Source organism: Oryctolagus cuniculus (assembly GCF_964237555.1).
Source record: "Oryctolagus cuniculus chromosome 17 unlocalized genomic scaffold, mOryCun1.1 SUPER_17_unloc_1, whole genome shotgun sequence".
NCBI lineage: Eukaryota > Metazoa > Chordata > Mammalia > Lagomorpha > Leporidae > Oryctolagus > Oryctolagus cuniculus.
In genome coordinates this window covers 1614942-1635610 of record NW_027208202.1, presented here as the reverse complement: position 1 = coordinate 1635610, position 20669 = coordinate 1614942, and the positions used below count along the sequence as shown (strand labels likewise).

Here is a 20669-nt window from a genome sequence, read left to right as displayed (position 1 = left end):
ACCTAGAGGATGTTCCTATCTCCTGGCTTTGGATCATCCCAGCTCCAGCCATTGTGGCCATTTGGGGAGCGAACCAGTGGATAGAAGACCCTTTTCTGTCTCTCCTTTATGTCCATAGCTGCTTCTCAAATATAAAATAAATCTTTATAAAATATTGAAATATCTTCACATTTTAAATTTTGGCTACTCAAAGCTACCACAGGACTATATTATACATAGGAAAGATAGATCCTGAAAATCATAAATGTAATGCATTGTAGCAAATTTTCACAAATACTTCTGATTTTCTCAGCACTAGATACTAAATTAATGACATAGTGAGTCATTGTGGGTTTTTCAGCTCTTTGACAACCACTTGTAGTACTTTACAGCTTTTCCAAATTTATCACTATGTGTGTTTTTCAAAACATGCACTGCATTTTACCAGTTTAGTGGACATGAAATTGCATTTTAGTGGCACATGTAATCAACATCTGCAAAGCCTCCAAAACATAGGAATAATATCATGGATCAGTTATGAGACTTACATTTGATTGAGCTCAATTCTTTTAAGCTAATTTGTCATTAGTATGTGGCAATTACAAATATAATTAATAATTAAGCATATAAGCATTAAAATTGAATGATTCATAGAATTTGGAAATGATAGTGTGTAGCAGTGGGGACACATTTTTTAGTATTGAGGATTACTTAAAATCTAAATAAGAAGCTATTCTCGTAAACTCCCAAAGACATACAGGAAGTAAAGAAATACCACAGAAAGTAAGAGCAAAGAGACTTGGTGCTGTTTGAAACCTGGTCTGCTTTACTATCCCCTGTCGTGACACAGTGAAATGGAAACATCAGGATCCTCTCTCGTCTCTGCCACCCACTGAAGTGCAAGGCATCCACATTTGTTCTGACTCCAATTACCTGTTGCCAAGAATATGTTCTGGGTGAATGTGGCTGACAGGTAGTGCCCTGTCCTATCTGAATGATGGAGACTATGTATTTGTCAAGAGAACACATAGATCCCATCTTCCACTACATGTCATGTCCACAGTAAGCATGTCTACTGAAACTGATCACTTTGTGGTGAATTTAGGTTGGAAGTTTTGGGCATAAGGAAGATCTCTGTGTGTGTGTGTGTGTGTGTGTGTGTGTGTGTTTCAAATAAGTAATTTTGTTTAAAAATAACTCAATTCAAATTTCTGATATGGCTCAAAGGCCTTCACCTACTTGAGGCATTGCTTCCTGGGAGGTGTTTTTCAGTATGTGATTTTGCAGGAAGTTGGAATTGAATCAGGAGGGGAGCAGTCACTCAAATGGTACTTTGTAGTGAATCTTGGCTAGATCTTATCTCTTCCACAAGCAGGCCCCAGGGTTTTCCAGAAGATAACTGTGTCAAAAAGGAAAACCTGAGAAGGCAAATGCTTTACAATGTGTGCTTCTCTCGCATGTCCTGATGTCTCATAGGTGAAGGAAGTGAAATGGTGAAATCCAAGGTCTTGTGAAGGGATGGATACAGGGAATGATGTTATTTGAAATCATTTCTGGAAAAGTATACTACATTAAATATATATTATGTATGGTTGTTCCAATGCAATTTTGGCCAAAAATATGAAGTGTAAGTTGCATACTTTCTATAGACTTTCAGTTCTAAAAAATATAAGAAGTTTTCTAGTGTACACACATATATGGAATCCTGTATGGTACTTTTGAAATCATAGAAAAAGAGTAAATTCAAAATAACTTCTTTAGTGTAAATTTTAGTGAAAGGCTGAAAGGCCTGAAAGAGCATCTCAGGCATGGAAAGACAAGACTTTGTAGAAAAAGAAAAAAAAAACTACATGGAGGATCTCTGCGAGACCACAGAGGAAAGGAAGAGTCATCAAAGAAGGAGACACTCTTCTCTGAAGGGAGAGGGGAACATTTTCTTTGCTTATGGCTGTGTCCAAATAACAACAGGGTCTATGGTCACAAAAGGCCTCCATATCAAGGGCAGCTCACAACAGGAGCCTCAGGTGATCACTGATGTTATAAAAAAAAGGAGTGTTAATTGTTAAAGGAACAATAGAAGTCAATGTGCACTTGCTCCCCAGGTAGGACATCTGTCCCTAATGAATTGCAATATGAGAATCAACTGCAGATTCTCTCCCCAAACTGCACTCTATATATTGTGTGTGGGTGTGGGGGCAAATTGTTGAACTCTATGATTAACATAGAGATGGTCCTCTATATGTAAAGTCATACTAAAAATGATCCATAATGAAGGCGATGGGAGAGGGAATGGGAGGTGGAAGGGAGTAGTGTGGGGGGCATGAGGGAAAGAACCACTGTATTCCTAAAGTTGTATCTATGTAAAAATGCATTCATCAAATAAATAAAATAAATCTTAAAAAAATAAATAAATTTTAGTGACAACATAATGTTTATCTCTTTGATAACCTCATTATTTTACAAAATTTGTTTACAGTGCTCTCTCTTCCAGGTGTGACTCTGGGCACTTTCACATATTTCCATGAGCAAAGAAAATACGTCACCTGTAAGTGGATTTCTTAATTATTCCTCAGCTTATAGTCAGTTTTCATTTTAGGAAATCTGTAATTGTTTATTAATTAAATTGGGAAATAAACATAATTTTGTTCTCAGAGAATATCCACAAATAAGATGAATGACAAATGTGGCATGATTATGAAACATTGCATTCATCTAAGATAGGGCAATTTGGTCCCTGTTCTTTCTGTTGCCATGACAAAATATATATTAAACGTTTGAGTTAAACCTCAGTGCAAAATATCCAAAATTTTTTGGATCATGATGTCAAAAACCTTCTTTATTGTCACATACATGATGTCAATATTTTTAGTGCTACCCTGAAAATAAACACTTAGCATTCTACAAAGGTAAATATTGCCTGGTACTAAAACACCAATCAGTTAAGTTCGTTTTTGAATTTTTAGAGTAATGCAGTCTTTAATAATTTTGAAGAGCTGAACTTGATTCAGGTGGAGGATCCAAAATGTGGGAAAAAGTGTCTAGTGCAGGTAATTTTGTATTTTTAAGATTTATTTATTTATTTATTTGAAAGGCAAAGTTACAGAGATTGGGAGAGACTGGGGGGAGAGAAAAATAGATATCTTCCATCTTTCTGCTCCATTTCCCAAATGGCCACAATGGCTGGGACTGGGTCAGGCTAAACCAAGAGCCTAGGACTCCATCTTGGTCACCCATATTAGGGGATGGGCCCAAATACTCAGGCCATCTTTCAGTACTCTTTCAGGTATATCAGCAATGGGGCAGGGTTGGAATGGAGAGGCAGGACTCAAATTGTATGCTCACAAGGGATGACAGAATTGCAGATGGAGGCTTAACCTGCTACATCACATTTCTGGTGCCTACTGCTGTTTCTTAAACAAATCTTTATGCATTTTTCTCAATTAGTCAGAAATGCAGATTGTAGTGCAGAATTCACCAAGTACTGTTTTTGGGCAAATAATTTCATTGTTTTCCTTTAATTTGATGTAATGTTATTTCAGTTCTTCAAATGTTCATCAGTAGAGTAGTCATAGACAAAGCCAAAAGCTATTTTCTATTGTCTGTCTTACCTGAATGTTCTCTCTTATTTAAAAATATTTATGAGCTTGATAGGGGAAGAAGTTAATGGACAGAAAGAGAGAGAGAGAGCTCCCATGCATGTATTCACTCCCTAAATAATGATACCAAGCAGAGGTGGGCAGGATTGAAACCAGGAGTTAGGAATGGAGTCTAGGCCTGCCTCATTGATGGCATCACTACTGCTTCCCCAGTTCTGCATTAGCTGAGCTGGAAACTAGAACAGGCACTGGAAATCCAACCTGGGCACTTTGAAGTAGAAGTGGGGTTTCTCAGCTGGCATCATAAACACTAAACTCAATGCCTAACCTCTCTTTAAAATATTTTTCCTCTGCCATATTTGAAGTGATTGTGGATGATGTTTTCCTGGAAATTCTTCTGTGTTCATTCTCATTAAAGCTTCACTGATAGGATCTTGTCTTTTTTCCTACATACTTCTAAATTCTTCACTTTAACATTGCTCACTCAAAAGTCAGTATTATCCCCCTTTCAGCCTGTTATGTGATCCCCTTCACAGATGTAGCCCTTTTGATCTGAAACTCCTCTTTCCCTCTAGTTTAGGCATTTTTCACAGCTTTCAGACAATAGTTGACTCCCTGTTTAATGCTTCTTATGTGGTTGTCCAAATGCTCAAGTCTAAAATGAAACCATATCCTTCCTTCTTCCTTCATACCTGTATACAAGATATACAACTTTCAGTGTTTGTTTTGTGACAGAGTTCATATGTTGACCGGAAGTGTTCCATTGCAGGTGATGATAGGATTTGAAGACCTGGCTGTGTATTTCACCTGGAAAGAATGGCAGAACATGAACAATACTCAAAAAATCTTGTACAGGGATGTGATGCTGGAGACCTACAGCATCCTGTTCTCCTTGGGTGAGTGACACCAATCACATTCCCAATGGTAATTTTTTTTGCTCTTTGACAAATAAGTAAACACTTTATAAAGTATAATGTTTGGAGGGTGTAGAATTTGAGAACATGAATAATCTGAATTTCTAACATCAAGAAAGGATTCAAATTGGTACCTTTGTTGCAGAGCACCTGGAACAAGCTGTAGTCTTTTAAATAACCCAAGATTGTGAGTTCACAAAATCTGACATTGTTTCCATTAATAGGGCACTGCATGACCAAACCTGACTTGATCTTGAAGTTGGAGCAAGGAGCAGAGCCCTGGATGGGGGAAGAATGCCTACATCAGAGTCTTCCAGGTCAGTCTGCACATAATGGGCAGGGAGGCCAAAGTAGAAGCAGTGCAGCAGATGTTGACTGGTGCTCTTCCCATGAGTTTTTCTCAAATCTTTCTCCTGATGACAGCTGGATTTGTATATCCAGTATTCTAGAATATCTAGGGATACCAACGTCTGTCTCTTTTTCTCTTGGTGAAGATGTTCTTTTAATTAAAAAAATCCAATGCTTTTCTGGTGTTACTAAGGCTGTTTTCCAGGTTAGATTCATTCTACAAATTCTAACTTGTCATTCTCCACACTTTCATACCTTTTCCTTCATGAATTTATTAATTCCTTTTGTTCTTTCTCTAGGCGTCTCAAATAAATAAGAAAATGATAGGTCGTTGGAAACATTTGAGGAGTGAGCCTGTGGCTGGCAATTCTCTCTTTTATTCTCTTTGTGCCTCAATCTTTGTCTCTTTGGCTTTTAAGTAAGTAAATAAATGAGTAAATGCTAAAAGATGATGAGGAGTAAGCCTCTGTGCTGTGACATCAAAAATCATAAAGCTAAGCATGAACTTGTATAGGAACATGAAAATAAGTGATCCTAGACTCACCAAGAAATTTATGAGTTTCTCAATCCCAAGGTCAAGTAACCTCATAGGTTCATGTTGAATGACTCAGATTTGTTTGGGAGAAGAGTTTGAATTATGAATTCTTATTTTTCATTGTCACTGAGAAACAAGAAAATGACAAAACAGCATAGGAAATGAAGTTTTCTGTGGAAATAGGAGACAACTAATCAAAAGCCTCCAGAAACTCAAATTATCACAGAGGAATGTTTATAGAAAGAATTGAGAGCAGATAACCACAGCTGGTGTTTTTAGAATGAATTAGAAAAGACATTTCAAAGAAAGTGAACACAGCCCGGGTTGTAGAAACATATTCTTTAAACTGATAGGGAGTTTATACCCAGGATGGTATACTGTGGCTTTTCTGTACCAGTAGCAAATATGAGAAGCTGAAGATGTCAGATTTACTTAGGAATATGGGTAAACTGTCATAAAGTGCAGACAAAAGAGTTTTTCATTTGAAAAATCCTACATATGCTATTTCCTGGGTAAGACTGAACATAAGGCAATCATACATTCCAATACTGTTCCTTAAATGTGGTCCTGTTTAAAATACAAACACATTTCATTCTTCTTCACCTTAAAGTAAATGATCCAGTAAAACTTTCTCATATTTCTACCTGAAATATTAGAGAAGTACAAAATACACAATTTTTATAAATACATACGGAAGGAAATAAATTATTGCTAGGTAATGGGTGAAAATTTTTGCTGAATATGTGTCCATTCATTGAAATCTTGTGTGGTTGTTTCATCTCTGTGAAAAGCAGAATGACAATGAGAGGAGAGAGAGATCTTTTAACTCTCTGCAAATGACTGCAACAGTTAGGTCTGACTAGTCTGAAGCCAATAGTCTGGAATTCCATCTAGTCTTCTGTGGTGCATCACAGGGTCCCAAACACATGAACCATCATCTGCAGCCTCCCAGGTTACATAAGCAGAGAGCTATATTCAAAGCAGAGAGCTGTATTGGAGGCAGAGGAGTCAGGTCTCAAACTGGCACTGCTTTGGGATGCAGGCATCCAAAGCAGTGAGTTAATACATCTTACCACAAATGCCATTCTACCATACCTGAACAGAATTCAGGTAGTGAACAAGATCATGATTGATATTTGGCAGACCTATTGATGCAATTCAATATATTAATATATTAAGGATAAACCATATAATGATCATAACTAAGTTTCTCATATTAATTTTGTTAATATCTTAGGCCATTTGAATACCAAGTAACTTTCCATTTACATAAGTTAGCAAGGAGAAAGTTATATGTGATTCAGTAAAGTGGTTGTTTGTTTTTTCTCATTTCAGTTGCTGTGAAAAGGGATGACCTGGTTAGGAACAGCCAGGAATGTCAGGACAAAAGTCTGAATCTTAATGTTAAGAAAAATAGCAAGACATCAACTCCAAAAACAGTTGAATTAAGAAAAACATTTAATTTAAGTTCAAGCCATATTCCCAAACTAATTATCAGAAAGAGAAATTATTCAAGAATGAAACCTGAAGAATGCAATATATGTCACAATGTGTATCCCCAAAGTGGGTCTGATCAACTACAAGCTGAAGAGAAATTTGATGCCACTAAGGTGCCTGGGAACTCTCTCCAGTTCTGTGAGCCTCTTAGTCAGTGTCACAAGATTCAGACTGTGAAGCAGACATCTGAGCATATTGGAAAAGGGAAAGTCTTCACAAGGAAGATGTTCTATAAATCTGAGAGGGTTTGTAAGGGAGAAATCTGTAATAAGTCAACTATCACTGTAGGAAAGGCAACTCAAATAGTAAATGCTTTCCACAAAAGCTCTAACCTCAGTACGCATCAACAAACCCACACAAGAGAGAAATTTTATGAATATATTAGGGATGTGGAGCCTGTGACTTACCAATCACATCTTGTCATAAATCAGAGGCCACATTTAGAGAAAAAACCCCATGCAGGTAAAACCTGTAATAAATCATTCAGTTGTAATTCCTGCAATAGCATCCATCACAGTACTCACATACAGGGAAACCCCCATATGTGTATTGAATGTGGAGAGACCACTCACCAGGAGTCAGATCTCATTAGACAACAGAAAATTCACATACAGATGAAACCTCATGAGTGTACTGATAGTAGAAAAGCCTTTTTCCCAAAACCATATCTCATAACACAACAGAGAATTCACACAGAGGAGAAACCTCATGAATATAATGACTATGGAAAAGACTTTTTGAACAAGTCTGACCTCGATAATCAGCAGAGAATTCACAAAGGGCAGAAGCCTTATGAATGCAATGATTATGGAAAAGCCTTTGTTCAGAATTCAAACCTCACAATGCATCAGAGAATTCACACAGGGGAGAAACTTTATGAATGTAATGACTGTGGAAAAGTCTTTGGCCAGAAGTCAAGCCTCATAATTCATCAGAGAATTCACACGGGAGAGAAACCTTATGAATGTAATGTCTGTAGAAAAGCTTTTGGCCAGAAATCAAGTCTCATAATGCATCAGAGAATTCACACAGGAGAGAAGCCTTATGAATGTAATGACTGTGGAAAAGTCTTTGGCCACAAATCAAACCTAATTATTCATCAGAGAATTCACACAGGGGAGAAACCTTATGTATGTAATGACTGTGGAAAAGCATTTGGCAATCAGCCAAACCTCATTAGACATCAGAGAATTCACACACGGGAGAAACCTTATGAATGTAATAACTGTGGAAAAGCCTTTGGCCAGAAGACAAGCCTAATAATGCATCAGAGAATTCACACACGGGAGAAACCTTATGAATGTAATAACTGTGGAAAAGCCTTTGGCCAGAAGTCAAGCCTAATAATGCATCAGAGAATTCACACAGGGGAGAAACCTTATGAATGTAATGATTGTGGAAAAGCCTTTATCCAGAAGTCAACCCTCAGAATGCATCAGAGAACTCACACAGGTGAGAAACCTTATGAATGTAGTGAATGTGGAAAAGCCTTTGGCCAGAAGACAAGCCTAATAGTGCATCAGAGAATTCACACAGGGGAGAAACCTTATGAATGTAATGACTGTGGAAAAGCCTTTGGCAATCAGCCAGACCTCATTAGACATCAGAGAACTCACACAGGTGAGAAACCTTATGAATGTAGTGACTGTGGAAAAGCCTTTGGCCAGAAGACAAGCCTAATAGTGCATCAGAGAATTCACACACGGGAGAAACCTTAAGAATGTAATGACTGTGGAAAAGCCTTTGGTAATCAGCCAGACCTCATTAGACATCAGAGAATTCACACAGCTGAGAAAGTTTATGAATGTAGTGACTGTGGAAAAACCTTTGGCCAGAAGTCAAACCTCATAACATATCAGAGAACTCACACAGGTGAAAAACCCTATAAATGTAGTGACTGTGGAAAAGCCTTTGGCAATCAGCCAAACCTTGGCAGACGTCAGAAGTCACACAGGAGAGTAACCCTATTAATGTAATGACTGGAAAATACTTTTTCCTGAAGGCAAGCCTAGTAATATGTCATAAAACTCACACAGGGGAGAAACCTTATGAATGTAATGACTGAGGAAAAAGCCTTTGGAAATATGTCACAACTCAATGTGTCAGAGAATTATCACAGGAGAGAAATGTCATGAGTGTAATGACTGGAAAAGCCTTTTATGAAAAAGCACAACTCCTACACACCAGAGAATTCACACAGGTGAGAAACCTCATTAAGCTAATGACTAATGGAAAGGCTTTTGGCCAAAAATCAGGACTCATTGAACACCAGAGAATTCATGCAGGGGAGAAGCCTTATGAATGTAATGAATGTGGAAAGTCCTTTGGCAATAAGAGAACTCAATGCACCAAAGAATTCACACAGGGGAGAAAGCTTATGAATGTAATGACTCAGAAACTTTTTAACTGTAATTCACCCCTAATTGCACATCATCAAATTCATATAGGGGAAAACCCTTTTGAATGTAATGCATGTGAAAAAGCCTTTATCTGGAAGTAACACCTCTTAAGACATCAGACATTACATGGGGAAAAACCTTATGAATATAATGAATGTTGGAAAGCTCTTTGCCAAAACCATGCCTTATAACATCAGAGAATTCACAGGGTAGAAACTTTTGAATGTAATAAATGTAAGAGATCCTTTTGTCAGAAGTAATGCCTCACAACAAATCATGGAATTCAAACAAAGGAAAGAGTTTAAGAATATACTGAATGTGGAAGAGCTTTCTCCCAAAATCAATGTAATCTTGTGACAAAGCCTTTTGTTAGAAACCATGCCCCATACAATCGGGACTCATGTAAGGGAGAAAGCTAATGAATGGTATTAGTGTAAAAAAAAGCCATTCATCAGAAATCAATTATTATAATCAAAGAATTCACACAGGGGTTTTCTCACAAGTGTAATGAATGTAGAAAAGTATTTTCCTGGGATTCATGCTTACATTGATACAGAATTCAAAAAAGGATCCTTCAAATGCAGTAAATATGAGAAAATCTTTGGCCAGAAATTAGATATCAATAGACATCAGGGAATCCATAAAGAAAAAATAAACAAATGTAAGGAATGCTTAAAAAATCATCTCCTATAAATCAGTCTTCAGCTCACAAGAAGTGACTCGGAAATGAGATTACCATAAGTCTTCTCTCAATATTTAACTGTGAACTCACCAAAGGGAAAATCCTTTGACTAATGCAATTGGAAAAACCTTTACTGTAAGGCAAACTTCTGCAAAGCTTAGCAAGATTACAGGGAGAAGTCTATGAAAATGTCATGTATCTAGAAGAATTCTCAGATAGAACCACACCTCATAAAGTGTTAGTAAATTCACATGATAAATAGTGACTGAGATGGGCTAACCATGCTTCCATGTGTAAATTTTGCTAACAAATATTCAACAGTTGCAACAGTTGATTCAACAGTTATTGTAAGAGTTACTTGGAATATCTTCACCAATTACAAAGTTATTGTTGTATAGCAGTGTTATTGCCTGCCTAGGATTCTTTCCCCACATTATTGTAGTATTGTAGTACAAATAAGTGATATGACCACAGGCATGTGAACTGACACATGTTCCAGCCATAATTCTGTACTCCAGCCCTGGGTGATGAGTGTTTCATCCAGTATAGGGAATGAGCCTTTGGTCACCTGCATACTCATGTGAACTTCCAAGTTACCTGTGTGCATTTCTGGATTAGACTATACTACCTGCGGTCTGTTTGTATATTCAAGTAGGAGTTTTTGCACACATCACCCTCATTCTATAATGGGAGTATCTCAAATCCTATAAATTGCAAGACTTTATCTCCTAAATTTTTCCTGTATTATTGAATGTGCAATCCATTTTAAATATTTCATTTATGATTCCCTATTTTATTCTTTTCTTCCTTTAATTTCTTGCCCAGAGACAAGAATTTGGGTTGTATTACTCCCTACTGCTAAAAGTGACCCTAAGTTTTATTGAAAATGTGTGTTTTCATCCTTTCCCAATTTACACAGTCCTTTCTGGATTTTAATCAGATTTACATTCAGTTGAGACCTCAGGATATACTTAGGATGGACAGTCTACCCAAGTTGCATGACCATTCCCTGAAAAATGGGCTACAAATGTTATGATGATCATCTAACTGTAATGTCTCTTTTATTTCCCATCTGGAGGACAATCCTGTATATCATTCCTCCACCTCCATTACTGCCCATTGGAAAAAGCTCATTGTCCCTGTTCAAGTGCTTCAGCTTCTTTCAAGTCTTCATCAAATCAAATCTTAGTATAGTCAGAAATTTAAAAGAAAGTGAATGGCAGTTTCAGTGAGGTTAAGTGATTTGCTGGACTGCTATTTTGTCTGGGTTGGCTTCCATCTTACTCAGAACTAATTTTCTGTAATATTGTATGGCTGAGGACTTTTTCTAGGCCCCCAACTAAGTTGGTGCATTGCTCATGGAAGGTGGGAGTATTATGTCCAAATAATTTCTATATGTGATTTTATTAAAGACCTTTGGATTGTGTTAATTGGGGTTTTCCATGTAGTCCTGGCTGGAATCACATATGTGCTCACAATCCAAAGGCAAAAGGAGGTTTATACTCAAAGAAAATGAAAATCAATGTCATCATGAAGGCAAAGATGAAAGTGATGTAATCATAAAGACAGAGGCTACCAGAAGCTGGAGTTGGCAATGAAAAGATTATTCTGTAGATACTGGCTGGAGCACAGACCTTATTCCCTGCATTTCAGTTTGAGCCAGAGAGAGGGATTTCACTTTTATCCTTCAAATAGTGACAGTATACATTTTCCGTTTTTTAAGTCATTAAGCTTGTGATCATTTTTGACAGTAACAAGAGGTAACCAGATTCTCTTGCTACCAACCTAGAGCTGACTGAGATTTCATGAAACATGAGCACAATCTGGTCATAGAAGTAATAAAAACTGATCATATCTGGGGAATTTGACAGAAACTTGCTAGTAGGGTCAACAACAGATGGATCAATTAGCTCCTTGATCCACATCTAAGTATTAATACATGAAAATTATTTCCTTATACTTATCATTGTTGGAATATAAATAATGTGGTGTGCCTCTGGAAGCCATTTCTTAATGGAATATGATTCTTTTGGTTTATTTGTTTTGTGTCAGTTTTGCTTTCCCAATGTTTCTAACCACTGATGCCTCAATAAATTTCTTTCTTCTAAAGTTCATTGTGATATATTTTATTTACAAATAATTCTCAGGGACAGGGAGAGAACAGTTATTGTCAGAAATCCACTAATTTCTTGAATTTTTGTTTTGGAGTTCATTTCCTACATGTGTTATGGGTTCTATTGAAAGAGGCACTGGTTAGTTTGCTGACTGATGATGCCATAATTTCTTATGCCAAGTAATTGTACATTTTCTGGCTTGGAGTCTTGCTTTCCTCTATACTTAAGGAGTCTTTCTCTATGGGCTTTGTTTGATTATCTATGACTTGATCAGGGTGGGAGTTATTTTGGCCTCCTTGGATTTCTTTCCATCTTAGTTTTGTTTTCCTTCAAAACAATGCTGAGATAGGAGTATATATGAGGGTCTTATTTGGAACCTGATGCCAGATGAAGAGTGAGGGCATAGAAAATGTGAGAAGGGGAAGCAAGTTTACAGAAGAATTGCTGGTGAATTGGTAGCTGATGTGAGCCAGCTGGTCTCCATATCACTTTGAAGCATATTCAGCCAAGAATTTGCTATCAACTGATGTCTTCAGATTTGGAGTCTGAGGCCATTGTGTATTACTGGATATTGTCTTTGAACTTTTTATAGCCCCTGTTAACTTGAGAGAGCTTTAAGAGAGCCTGGCATAGTCAATCTAGATGAATGAAAGAGCTTTGTGGGTTTGCTATAGCAAAAAGTGCCTGGTGATGAAGAACAGGTCATACAGGGCCACTTAATACAAACACAGTTAGCCACAAGACTGAAGGGATGAAATGTTGTGAACAAGCATTATATTATGGATTCAAGTTTAAAATTAGTTGATTTGGAGAAAGATCTTTGGTGCAATGTTTAATAAAGCACTTGGGATGTCTGAATACCTAGATTCAGCTTCACTTCTGATTCTAGTTGCCTGATACTGCACATACTTGGAGGCACCAGGTCATGGTTTAAACTATTTGGATCTTTCCATTCAAATGGGAAGACCAAATTGAGTTCTAGCCTCCTGGCATTAAGCAGTGCTGAATCAAGTCCCAGCTGCTCCACTTCTGATCTAGCATACTGTAATATCCCTAGGAAAACAGCAGAATATGGCCAGCTCCTTGGACCCTGCATCCATGTGGGAGACTCCAAAAAAGCTCCTGGTTCCTGGTTTCAGAATAGTTCAGTTCCAGCCATTGCAGCCATTTGGGGTATGAGCCAGCAGATGGAAGACCTCTAGCTCCCTCTGTCTCTCTGCCTTGCCCCTCTCTGTAACTCTTTCAAGTGAATAAATAAATTTTACAGAAACCAGAAGATTGTATAAGTTTATTAATTCCTATCCCCCTTAAGGTAAAATATCAGTCCATGATTTCTTATGTGTCTGCCCTAGGTGGGCAGGTATACAGTGGCTCAGTTCTGAGGGCCCAACAGAGAAGATTCTCTGGGGGGTCAACCATGGTTTCTCAGGAATGGCATTGTACAACCATAAATCCAGAGACTAGATATTGGATAAATACAGAATTTTCAAAATGGTGTATAACAATTTAACCAATCAAATTTTCACATCAGATTTGGACTAATCCATTTGGGATATTTGAGGGGCCTGAATACTAGTATAGACTTATACCCTGTTCTCTAAGTCTCTATGTGCATAAAATATTTCATCATGAGAGTAAAAATGAGGATCACATAGAGAAGTCTTTAAATTTTTTTATTTAAAATATACAAATGGCTGTGCTTCATATTTATAGATTCAGGAACATAGTGATACTTTCCACCCTACCCTCCATAAGCACATGTGCCTAACCTTTTCCTCCCCCATCCCGTTATTACTTTTCTTTTTTTATATTTTTTTTAACTTTTATTTAATGAATATAAATTTCCAAAGTACGACTTATGGATTACAATGGCTTCCCCCCAATACCGTCCCTCCCACCCACAACCCTCCCCTTTCCCACTCCCTTTCCCCTTCCATTCACATCAAGATTCATTTTCGATTATCTTAATATACAGAAGATCAGCTTAGTATACATTAAGTAAGGATTTCAACAGTTTGCTCCCACACAGAAACATAAAGTGAAGAATAATAGATGATTTTTTTTTAAATGATGATGAAATCAGATCAGACCTATTGTCATGTTTAATCCCAGTGAGAGTCAAGTTGGGAATTGATAATTTCTTTTTTTTTTTTTTACAGAGGATCAGTTTAGTATGCATTAAGTAAAGATTTCAACAGTTTGCACCCCCATAGAAACACAAAGTGAAATATATTGTTTGAGTACTCATTATAGCATTGAATCTCAATGCACAGCACATTAAGGACAGAGATCCTACATGAGGAGTAAGTGCACAGTGACTCCTGTTGTTGACTTTACCAATTGACACTCCTGTTTATGGCATCAGTAATCTCCCTATGCTCCAGTCATGAGTTTCCAAGGCTATGGAAGCCCTTTGAGTTCTCTGACTCTTATCTTGTTTAGACAAGGTCATAGTCAAAGTGGAGGTTCTCTCCTCCCTTCAGAGAAAGGTACCTCCTTCTTTGAAGACCTGTTCTTTCCACTGGGACTCACTCACAGAGATCTTTTGCCAGAGTGTCTTGGCTTTCCATGCTTGAAATACTCTCATGGGCTTTTCAGCCAGATCTGAATGACTTTAGGGCTGATTCTGAGGTCAGAGTGCTATTTAGGACATCTGCCATTCTATGAGTCTGCTGAGTATCTCACTTCCCATGTTGGATCACTCTCCCCTTTATTTACTCTATCAGTTAGTATTAGCAGGTACTAGACTTGTTTATGTGCTCCCTTTGACTCTTAGTCCTTTCATTGTGATCAATTGTGAACTGAAATTGATCACTTGGACTAGTGAGATGGCATTGGTACATACAACCTTGATGGGATTGTATTGGAATCCCCTGGCACATTTCTAACTCCACCATTTGGGGTAAGTCCGATTGAGTATGTCCCAAATTATACATCTCTTCCCTCTCTTATTCCCACTCTTATGTTTAACAGGGATCACATTTCAGTTAATTTTGAATACTTAAGAATAACTGTGTATTAATTACAGAATTAAACCAGTCATATTAAGTAGAACAGACAAAAAAAAACTACTAAGAGGGATAATGTATTAAGTTGCTCATTAACAGTCAGGGCTATGCTGATCAAGTCACCATTTCCTATAGTGTCCATTTCACTTCAACAGGTTTCCTTTTTGGTGTTCAGTCAGTTGTCACCGATCAGGGAGAACATATGGTATTTGTCCCTTTGGGACTGGCTTATTTCACTCAGCATGATGTGTTCCAGATTCCTCCATTTTGTTGCAAATGACTGGATTTCATTGTTTCTTACTGCGGTATAGTATTCTAAAAAGTACATATCCCATAATTTCCTTATCCAGTCTACCGATGATGGGCATTTGGGTTGGTTCCAGGTCTTAGCTATTGTGAATTGAGCTGCAAAAAACATTAGGGAGCAGACGACTTTTTTGTTTGCCAATTTAAATTCCTTTGGGTAAATTCCAAGGAGTGGGATGGCTGGGTTGAATGGTAGGGTTATATTCAGGTTTCTGAGGAATGTCCAGACTGACTTCCATAGTGGCTTGACCAGTTTGCATTCCACCAACAGTGGGTTAGTGTCCCTTTTCCATCACATCCTCGCCAGCATCTGTTGTTGGTAGATTTCTGCATGTGAGCCATTCTAACCGGGGTGAGGTGAAACCTCATTGTGGTTTTGATTTGCATTTCCCTGATTGCTAATGACCTTGAACATTTTTTCATGTGCCTGTTGGCCATTTGGATTTCCTCTTTTGAAAAATATCTATTGAGGTCCTTGGCCCATCTCTTAAGTGGGTTGTTTGTTTTGTTTTTGTGGAGTTTCTTGATCTCTTTGTAGATTCTGGTTATTTACCCTTTATCTGTTGCATAGTTTGCAAATATTTTTTCCCATTCTGTTGATTGTCTCTTCACTCTCCTGACTGTTTCTTTTGCAGTACAGAAACTTCTCAATTTGATGCAATCCCAATAGTTGATTTTGGCTTTGACTGCCTGTGCCTCCCGGGTCTTTTCCAGAAATTCTTTGCCTGTGCCAATATCTTGAACGGTTTCTCCAGTGTTCTCTAGTAACTTGATGGTGTCAGGTCATAGATTTAGGTCTTTAATCCATGTTGAGTGGATTTTTGTGTAAAGTGTAAGCTAGGGGTCTTGCTTCATGATTCTGCACGTGGAAATCCAATTTTCCCAGTACCATTTATTGAATAGACTGTCTTGCTCCAGGAATTAGTTTTAGATCCTTGATCAAATATAAGTTGGCTATAGATGTTTGGGTTGATTTCTGGTGTTTCAATTCTGTTCCATTGGTCTATCCATCTATAACTGTACCAGTACCATGCTATTTTGATTACAACTGCCCTGTAGTATGTCCTGAAATCTGGTATTGTGATGCCTCCGGCTTTGTTTTTGTTGTACAAGATTGCTTTAGCTATTCGAGGTCTCTTGTGCCTCCATATAAATTTCAGCACCATTTTTTCCAGATCTGAGAAGAAGGTCTTTGGTATCTTGATTGGTATTGCATTGAATCTATAAATTGCTTTTGGGAGAATGGACATTTTGATGATGTTGATTCTTCCAATCCATGAGCATGGAAGATTTTTCCATTTTTGGTATCCTCTTCTATTTCTTTCTTTAAGGTTTTGTAATTCTCATCGTAGAGATCTTTAACGTCCTTGGTTAAGTTTATTCCAAGGCATTTGATTGTTTTTGTAGCTATTGTGAATGGGATTGATCTTAGAAGTTCTTCCTCAGCCATGGCATTGTCTGTGTATACAAAGGCTGCTAATTTTTGTGCATTGATTTTATACCCTGCTACTTTGCCAAACTCTTCTATGAGTTCCAATAGTCTCTTAGTAGAGTTCTTTGGGTCCCCTAAATAAAGAATCATGTCATCTGCAAAGAGGGATAGTTTGAGTTCTTCCTTCCCAATTTGTATCCCTTTAATTTCTTTTTCTTGCCTAATAGCTCTGGCTAGAACCTCCAGAACTATATTGAATAGCATGGTGAGAGTGGGCATCCCTGTCTGGTACCATATCTCAGTGGGAATGCTTCCAACTTTTCCCCATTCAATAGGATGTTGGCTGTGGGTTTTTCATAGATTGCTTTGATTCTATTGAGGAATATTCTTCCATACCCAGTTTGCTTAGAGTTTTCATCATGAACGGGTGTTGTATTTTATCAAATGGGTTTTGTTCCTTAACCCAATCAGCCAATCGGTGTCTTTTAACTGGACAGTTCAGGCCATTCATGTTCAATGTGACTAATGAAAAGTGGTAACTTTGCCCTGCTATTTGCCAAAGATAAGTTCTAATATATGCTTTGAATGCCCTGTGATCTTTTGCTGTGAGCTTTCCTTCCTTGGTTTCCTTCCTTTACCTTCTTTCATATTGATGACCGTGTTTCTGTGTTTCTGTGTGTAACACATCTTTAAGCATCTTTTGCAGAGCTGGACGAGTGGCGACAAATTCTTTCAATTTCTGTTTGCTATGAAAAGTTTTTATTTCACCTTCATTCACAAATGATAGCTTTGCAGGATATAATATTCTGGGCTGGCTGTTGTTCTCTCTTAGTACCTGGGCTATATCTTGCCATTCCTTCCTAGCTTGTAGAGTTTCTGATGAGAAGTCAGCTGTGAGTCTGATTGGCGATCCTCTGAGAGTAATCTGACGTTTCTCTCTTGCACATTTTAGGATCTTTTCTTTGTTTCACTGTGGAGAGTTTAATTACAACGTGTCGTGGTGAGGATCTCTTTTGGTCGAGTTTATTAGGGGTTCTGTGAGCTTCCTGTACTAGGATTTCTCTGTCCTTCTCCAAACCTGGGAAATTTTCTGCTAATATCTCACTAAAAAGGCCTTCTAATCCTTTCTCCCTCTCCATGCCTTCAGGAACTCCTAGAACCTGAATGTTGGGTTTTTTAATAGTATCCTGAAGATTCCTGACAATATGTTTTAGATTTCTAATTTCCTCTTCTTTTCTTTGGTCTGACTGTATCCTTTCCTGTTCTCTGTCTTCTAAGTCTGATATTCTCTCTTCTGCTTCACCCATTCTGTTTGTAAGGCTCTCTAATGTGTTTGTCATTTGATCTATTGAATTCTTCACTTCAGTCACTATCACAGTTTCCTGTTTAACTAGTTGTTTCATTTCATTTTGATTCCTCCTTAATATTTCATTTTCACAAGAGAGATTTTCTATCTTTTCCATTAAGGATTTCTGTAGTTCAAGAATTTGTTTTTGAGAACTTCTTAATGTTCTTATCAATTTTTTGAGATCTGCTTCTTGCATTTCTTCTATGTCATCATCTTCATAATCTTGAATTGGGGTGTCTTTTTCATTTAGGGGTGTCATAGTGACTTCCTTGTTTTTATTACCTCGGGTTTTGCGTTTGTTATTTGGCATATTGGAGATATTTGGTCTCTTCACTGTGGTGCTTTTTCTTGTTATACTATGTCTCTAGATTAAGTGGACTGTCTGTTTTTGATGGAGCCTTAGGGCTTGAGATGGGTGTGGCCTGAGAGCTCTGTTTGGTGTGCCAAAGGTGACACTCCCAGGTTAGGCGTGGTAAATCCCTCTCTCTCTCTCTCTCTCTCTTTCTTTTTTTTTGATTCAAAAGGGAAGTAATTCCGCACAGCTGAACAAAGTTGGAGGTAGTTAGCAGGCAAATGATATACCCACAGGAGCCAGAGATCGGAAGTTCTTTCCCAAGGACCACACAGGGAATCTGTTCGGCCCTCAGAGTGGGCTCAAATTCTCCTTCAGTCTCCCACTGGGTTGCCAAAGTTATGGAATTGTAGCGTCTCTGGAGAGTGCTCACGTGAATTTCGTGAGTTCTCTCCCCCACCGTCTCTTTTTTCACAGTTTCAGTTCAGTAGCACCACAAATTTACTAGGTCCTAATCTCCTGTTAATTCGCCCCACCCAGAGTCAGGTTTTTCTGCTAGGCTCAGGGCCGGTGCAGACCTGAGGCCGCTGTGCTTATGACGTATGTCCAAGATGGCGCCTGCTCTTTGTCTTGCTCGCCTTTGAGAGGTGAGCGGAGAGAGAGAAACCCGTGTCCGTACCAGTCACCTTTTTTTCTCTCTCTCTCTCTCTCTTCCAGTTAGTCTGGTGAACTCCCCCCCCCGGGGGTCGTTCCCTCTAGTCTCCTCTCTCCATTTGCCTGCTGGTGTCTCGGGCTATTGAGGTTTGGCTCACCTCGCGTTCCAGCGCTGGTGTGTTGAGTCTGTCGCTGGTTTCCTGAACTGTGGGCTCCCACGCTCTCCACGCAGGTCCGCTGTGAATCACGCTTTCTGGAAGAGTTTCTTCTGCTGTTTCCTCCCCTACTCTTCCTTGAACCTGCAGTATCTCCACTTTTATTAAACTATCTCTCCCCGGACTATTAGTGTGCTCCCTTCCTATTCCACCATCTTGCCTCCTCTCCCCGTTATTACTTTTCTTTAACAAACATCTATTTTCAATTTGTTAATCTCATGAAAATAACCATTGTCAGCCGGTGCCACAGCTCAATAGGCTAATCCTCCACCTGTGGCACCAGCACACTGGTTTCCAGTCTCAGTCGGGGCACTGGATTCTTTCCCGGTTGACCCTTCTTCCAGGCCAGCTCTCTGCTGTGGCCCGGGAGTGCAGTGGAGGATGGCCCAAAGTGCTTGGGCCCTGCACCCCTTGGGAGACCAGGATAAGCACCTGGCTCCTGCCTTCAGATCAGTGCAGTGCACTGGCTGCAGGGTACTGGCTGCGGTGGCCATTGGAGGGTGAACCAATGGCAAAAAGGAAGACCTTTCTCTCTGTCTCGCTCTCTCTCACTTTCCACTATACCTGTCAAAAAAAAAAAGAAAAAGAAAATAACCATTGTCTAAGTAAAGAGCTCAACAAATAGTATGAAGAAAAACCACAAAAGAACACTGAACCTGAACAGTAGAGACAAAGACTTAAAAATCACTGCAAGGGGCTGGCACTGTGGCACAGTGGGTTAAAGCCCTAACCTTCAGTGACAGCATCCCAAATGGCACCAGTTCGAGTCCCAGCTGCTCCTCTTCTGATCCAGCTCTTTGCTGGTGGCCTGGAAAAACAGTAGAAGATGGCCCAAGTTCTTGGGCCACTTTATCTGCATGGTAGAACTGGAAGAGGCTCCTGGCTCCTGACTTTGGATCAGCTCAGCTCTGTCCATTGCAGTCATTTTTGGATTGAACCAGTGGAATGGAAGACCTCTCTCTCTCTCTCTCTCTGGCTCTATCTCTCTAAATCTGTCTTTCAAATAAATAACACAATTCTTTACGAAAAATCGCTGAATTCAAAATGTCAACCTCATTCCTATAGATTACTTTTTAGGTACTCTATTACTTACCACAAATCAGAAATAATATATGATATTTTTCTTTTGGGGACTGGCTTATTTCACTAAGTATAATGAATTCCAGATGCATCCATTTTTTTGCAGACAACAGGATATCACTTTTTTAACCATGTGTAGTATTCCTTGGTGTATATATACCACATTTTCTTTATCTAGTCTTCAACTGATGGACACCTGGGTTGATCTCATATCTTAGCTCTTGTGAACTGAGTTGCATTTAACATAGGGGTACAGATAAATTTTTCATA

General features: G+C 38.6%; 1 protein-coding gene across 1 annotated transcript; it reads left to right on the top strand.

The window, feature by feature from the left end:
* The first annotated feature begins 2412 nt into the window (after nt 1-2412).
* LOC127486729 (zinc finger protein 717) lies at nt 2413-11076 on the top strand. The gene is made up of 4 exons (XM_070067652.1): nt 2413-2524; nt 4345-4471; nt 4714-4806; nt 6708-11076. Exons 1-4 carry the CDS (start codon nt 2501-2503, stop codon nt 8585-8587), a joined length of 2124 nt encoding a protein of 707 aa, XP_069923753.1. The 5' UTR covers nt 2413-2500; the 3' UTR covers nt 8588-11076.
* The last annotated feature ends 9593 nt before the right edge of the window (nt 11077-20669 follow it).

What these genes read in the sequence shown, in the direction of transcription:
- LOC127486729 (XM_070067652.1), top strand. Translation starts at nt 2,501, where the DNA reads ATGAGCAAAGAAAATACGTCACCT. An exon ending in GCAAAGAAAATACGTCACCT is followed by an intron (nt 2,525 to 4,344) that starts GTAAGTGGATTT and finishes GTTCCATTGCAG; the next exon opens with GTGATGATAGGATTTGAAGA. An exon ending in CAGCATCCTGTTCTCCTTGG is followed by an intron (nt 4,472 to 4,713) that starts GTGAGTGACACC and finishes TTCCATTAATAG; the next exon opens with GGCACTGCATGACCAAACCT.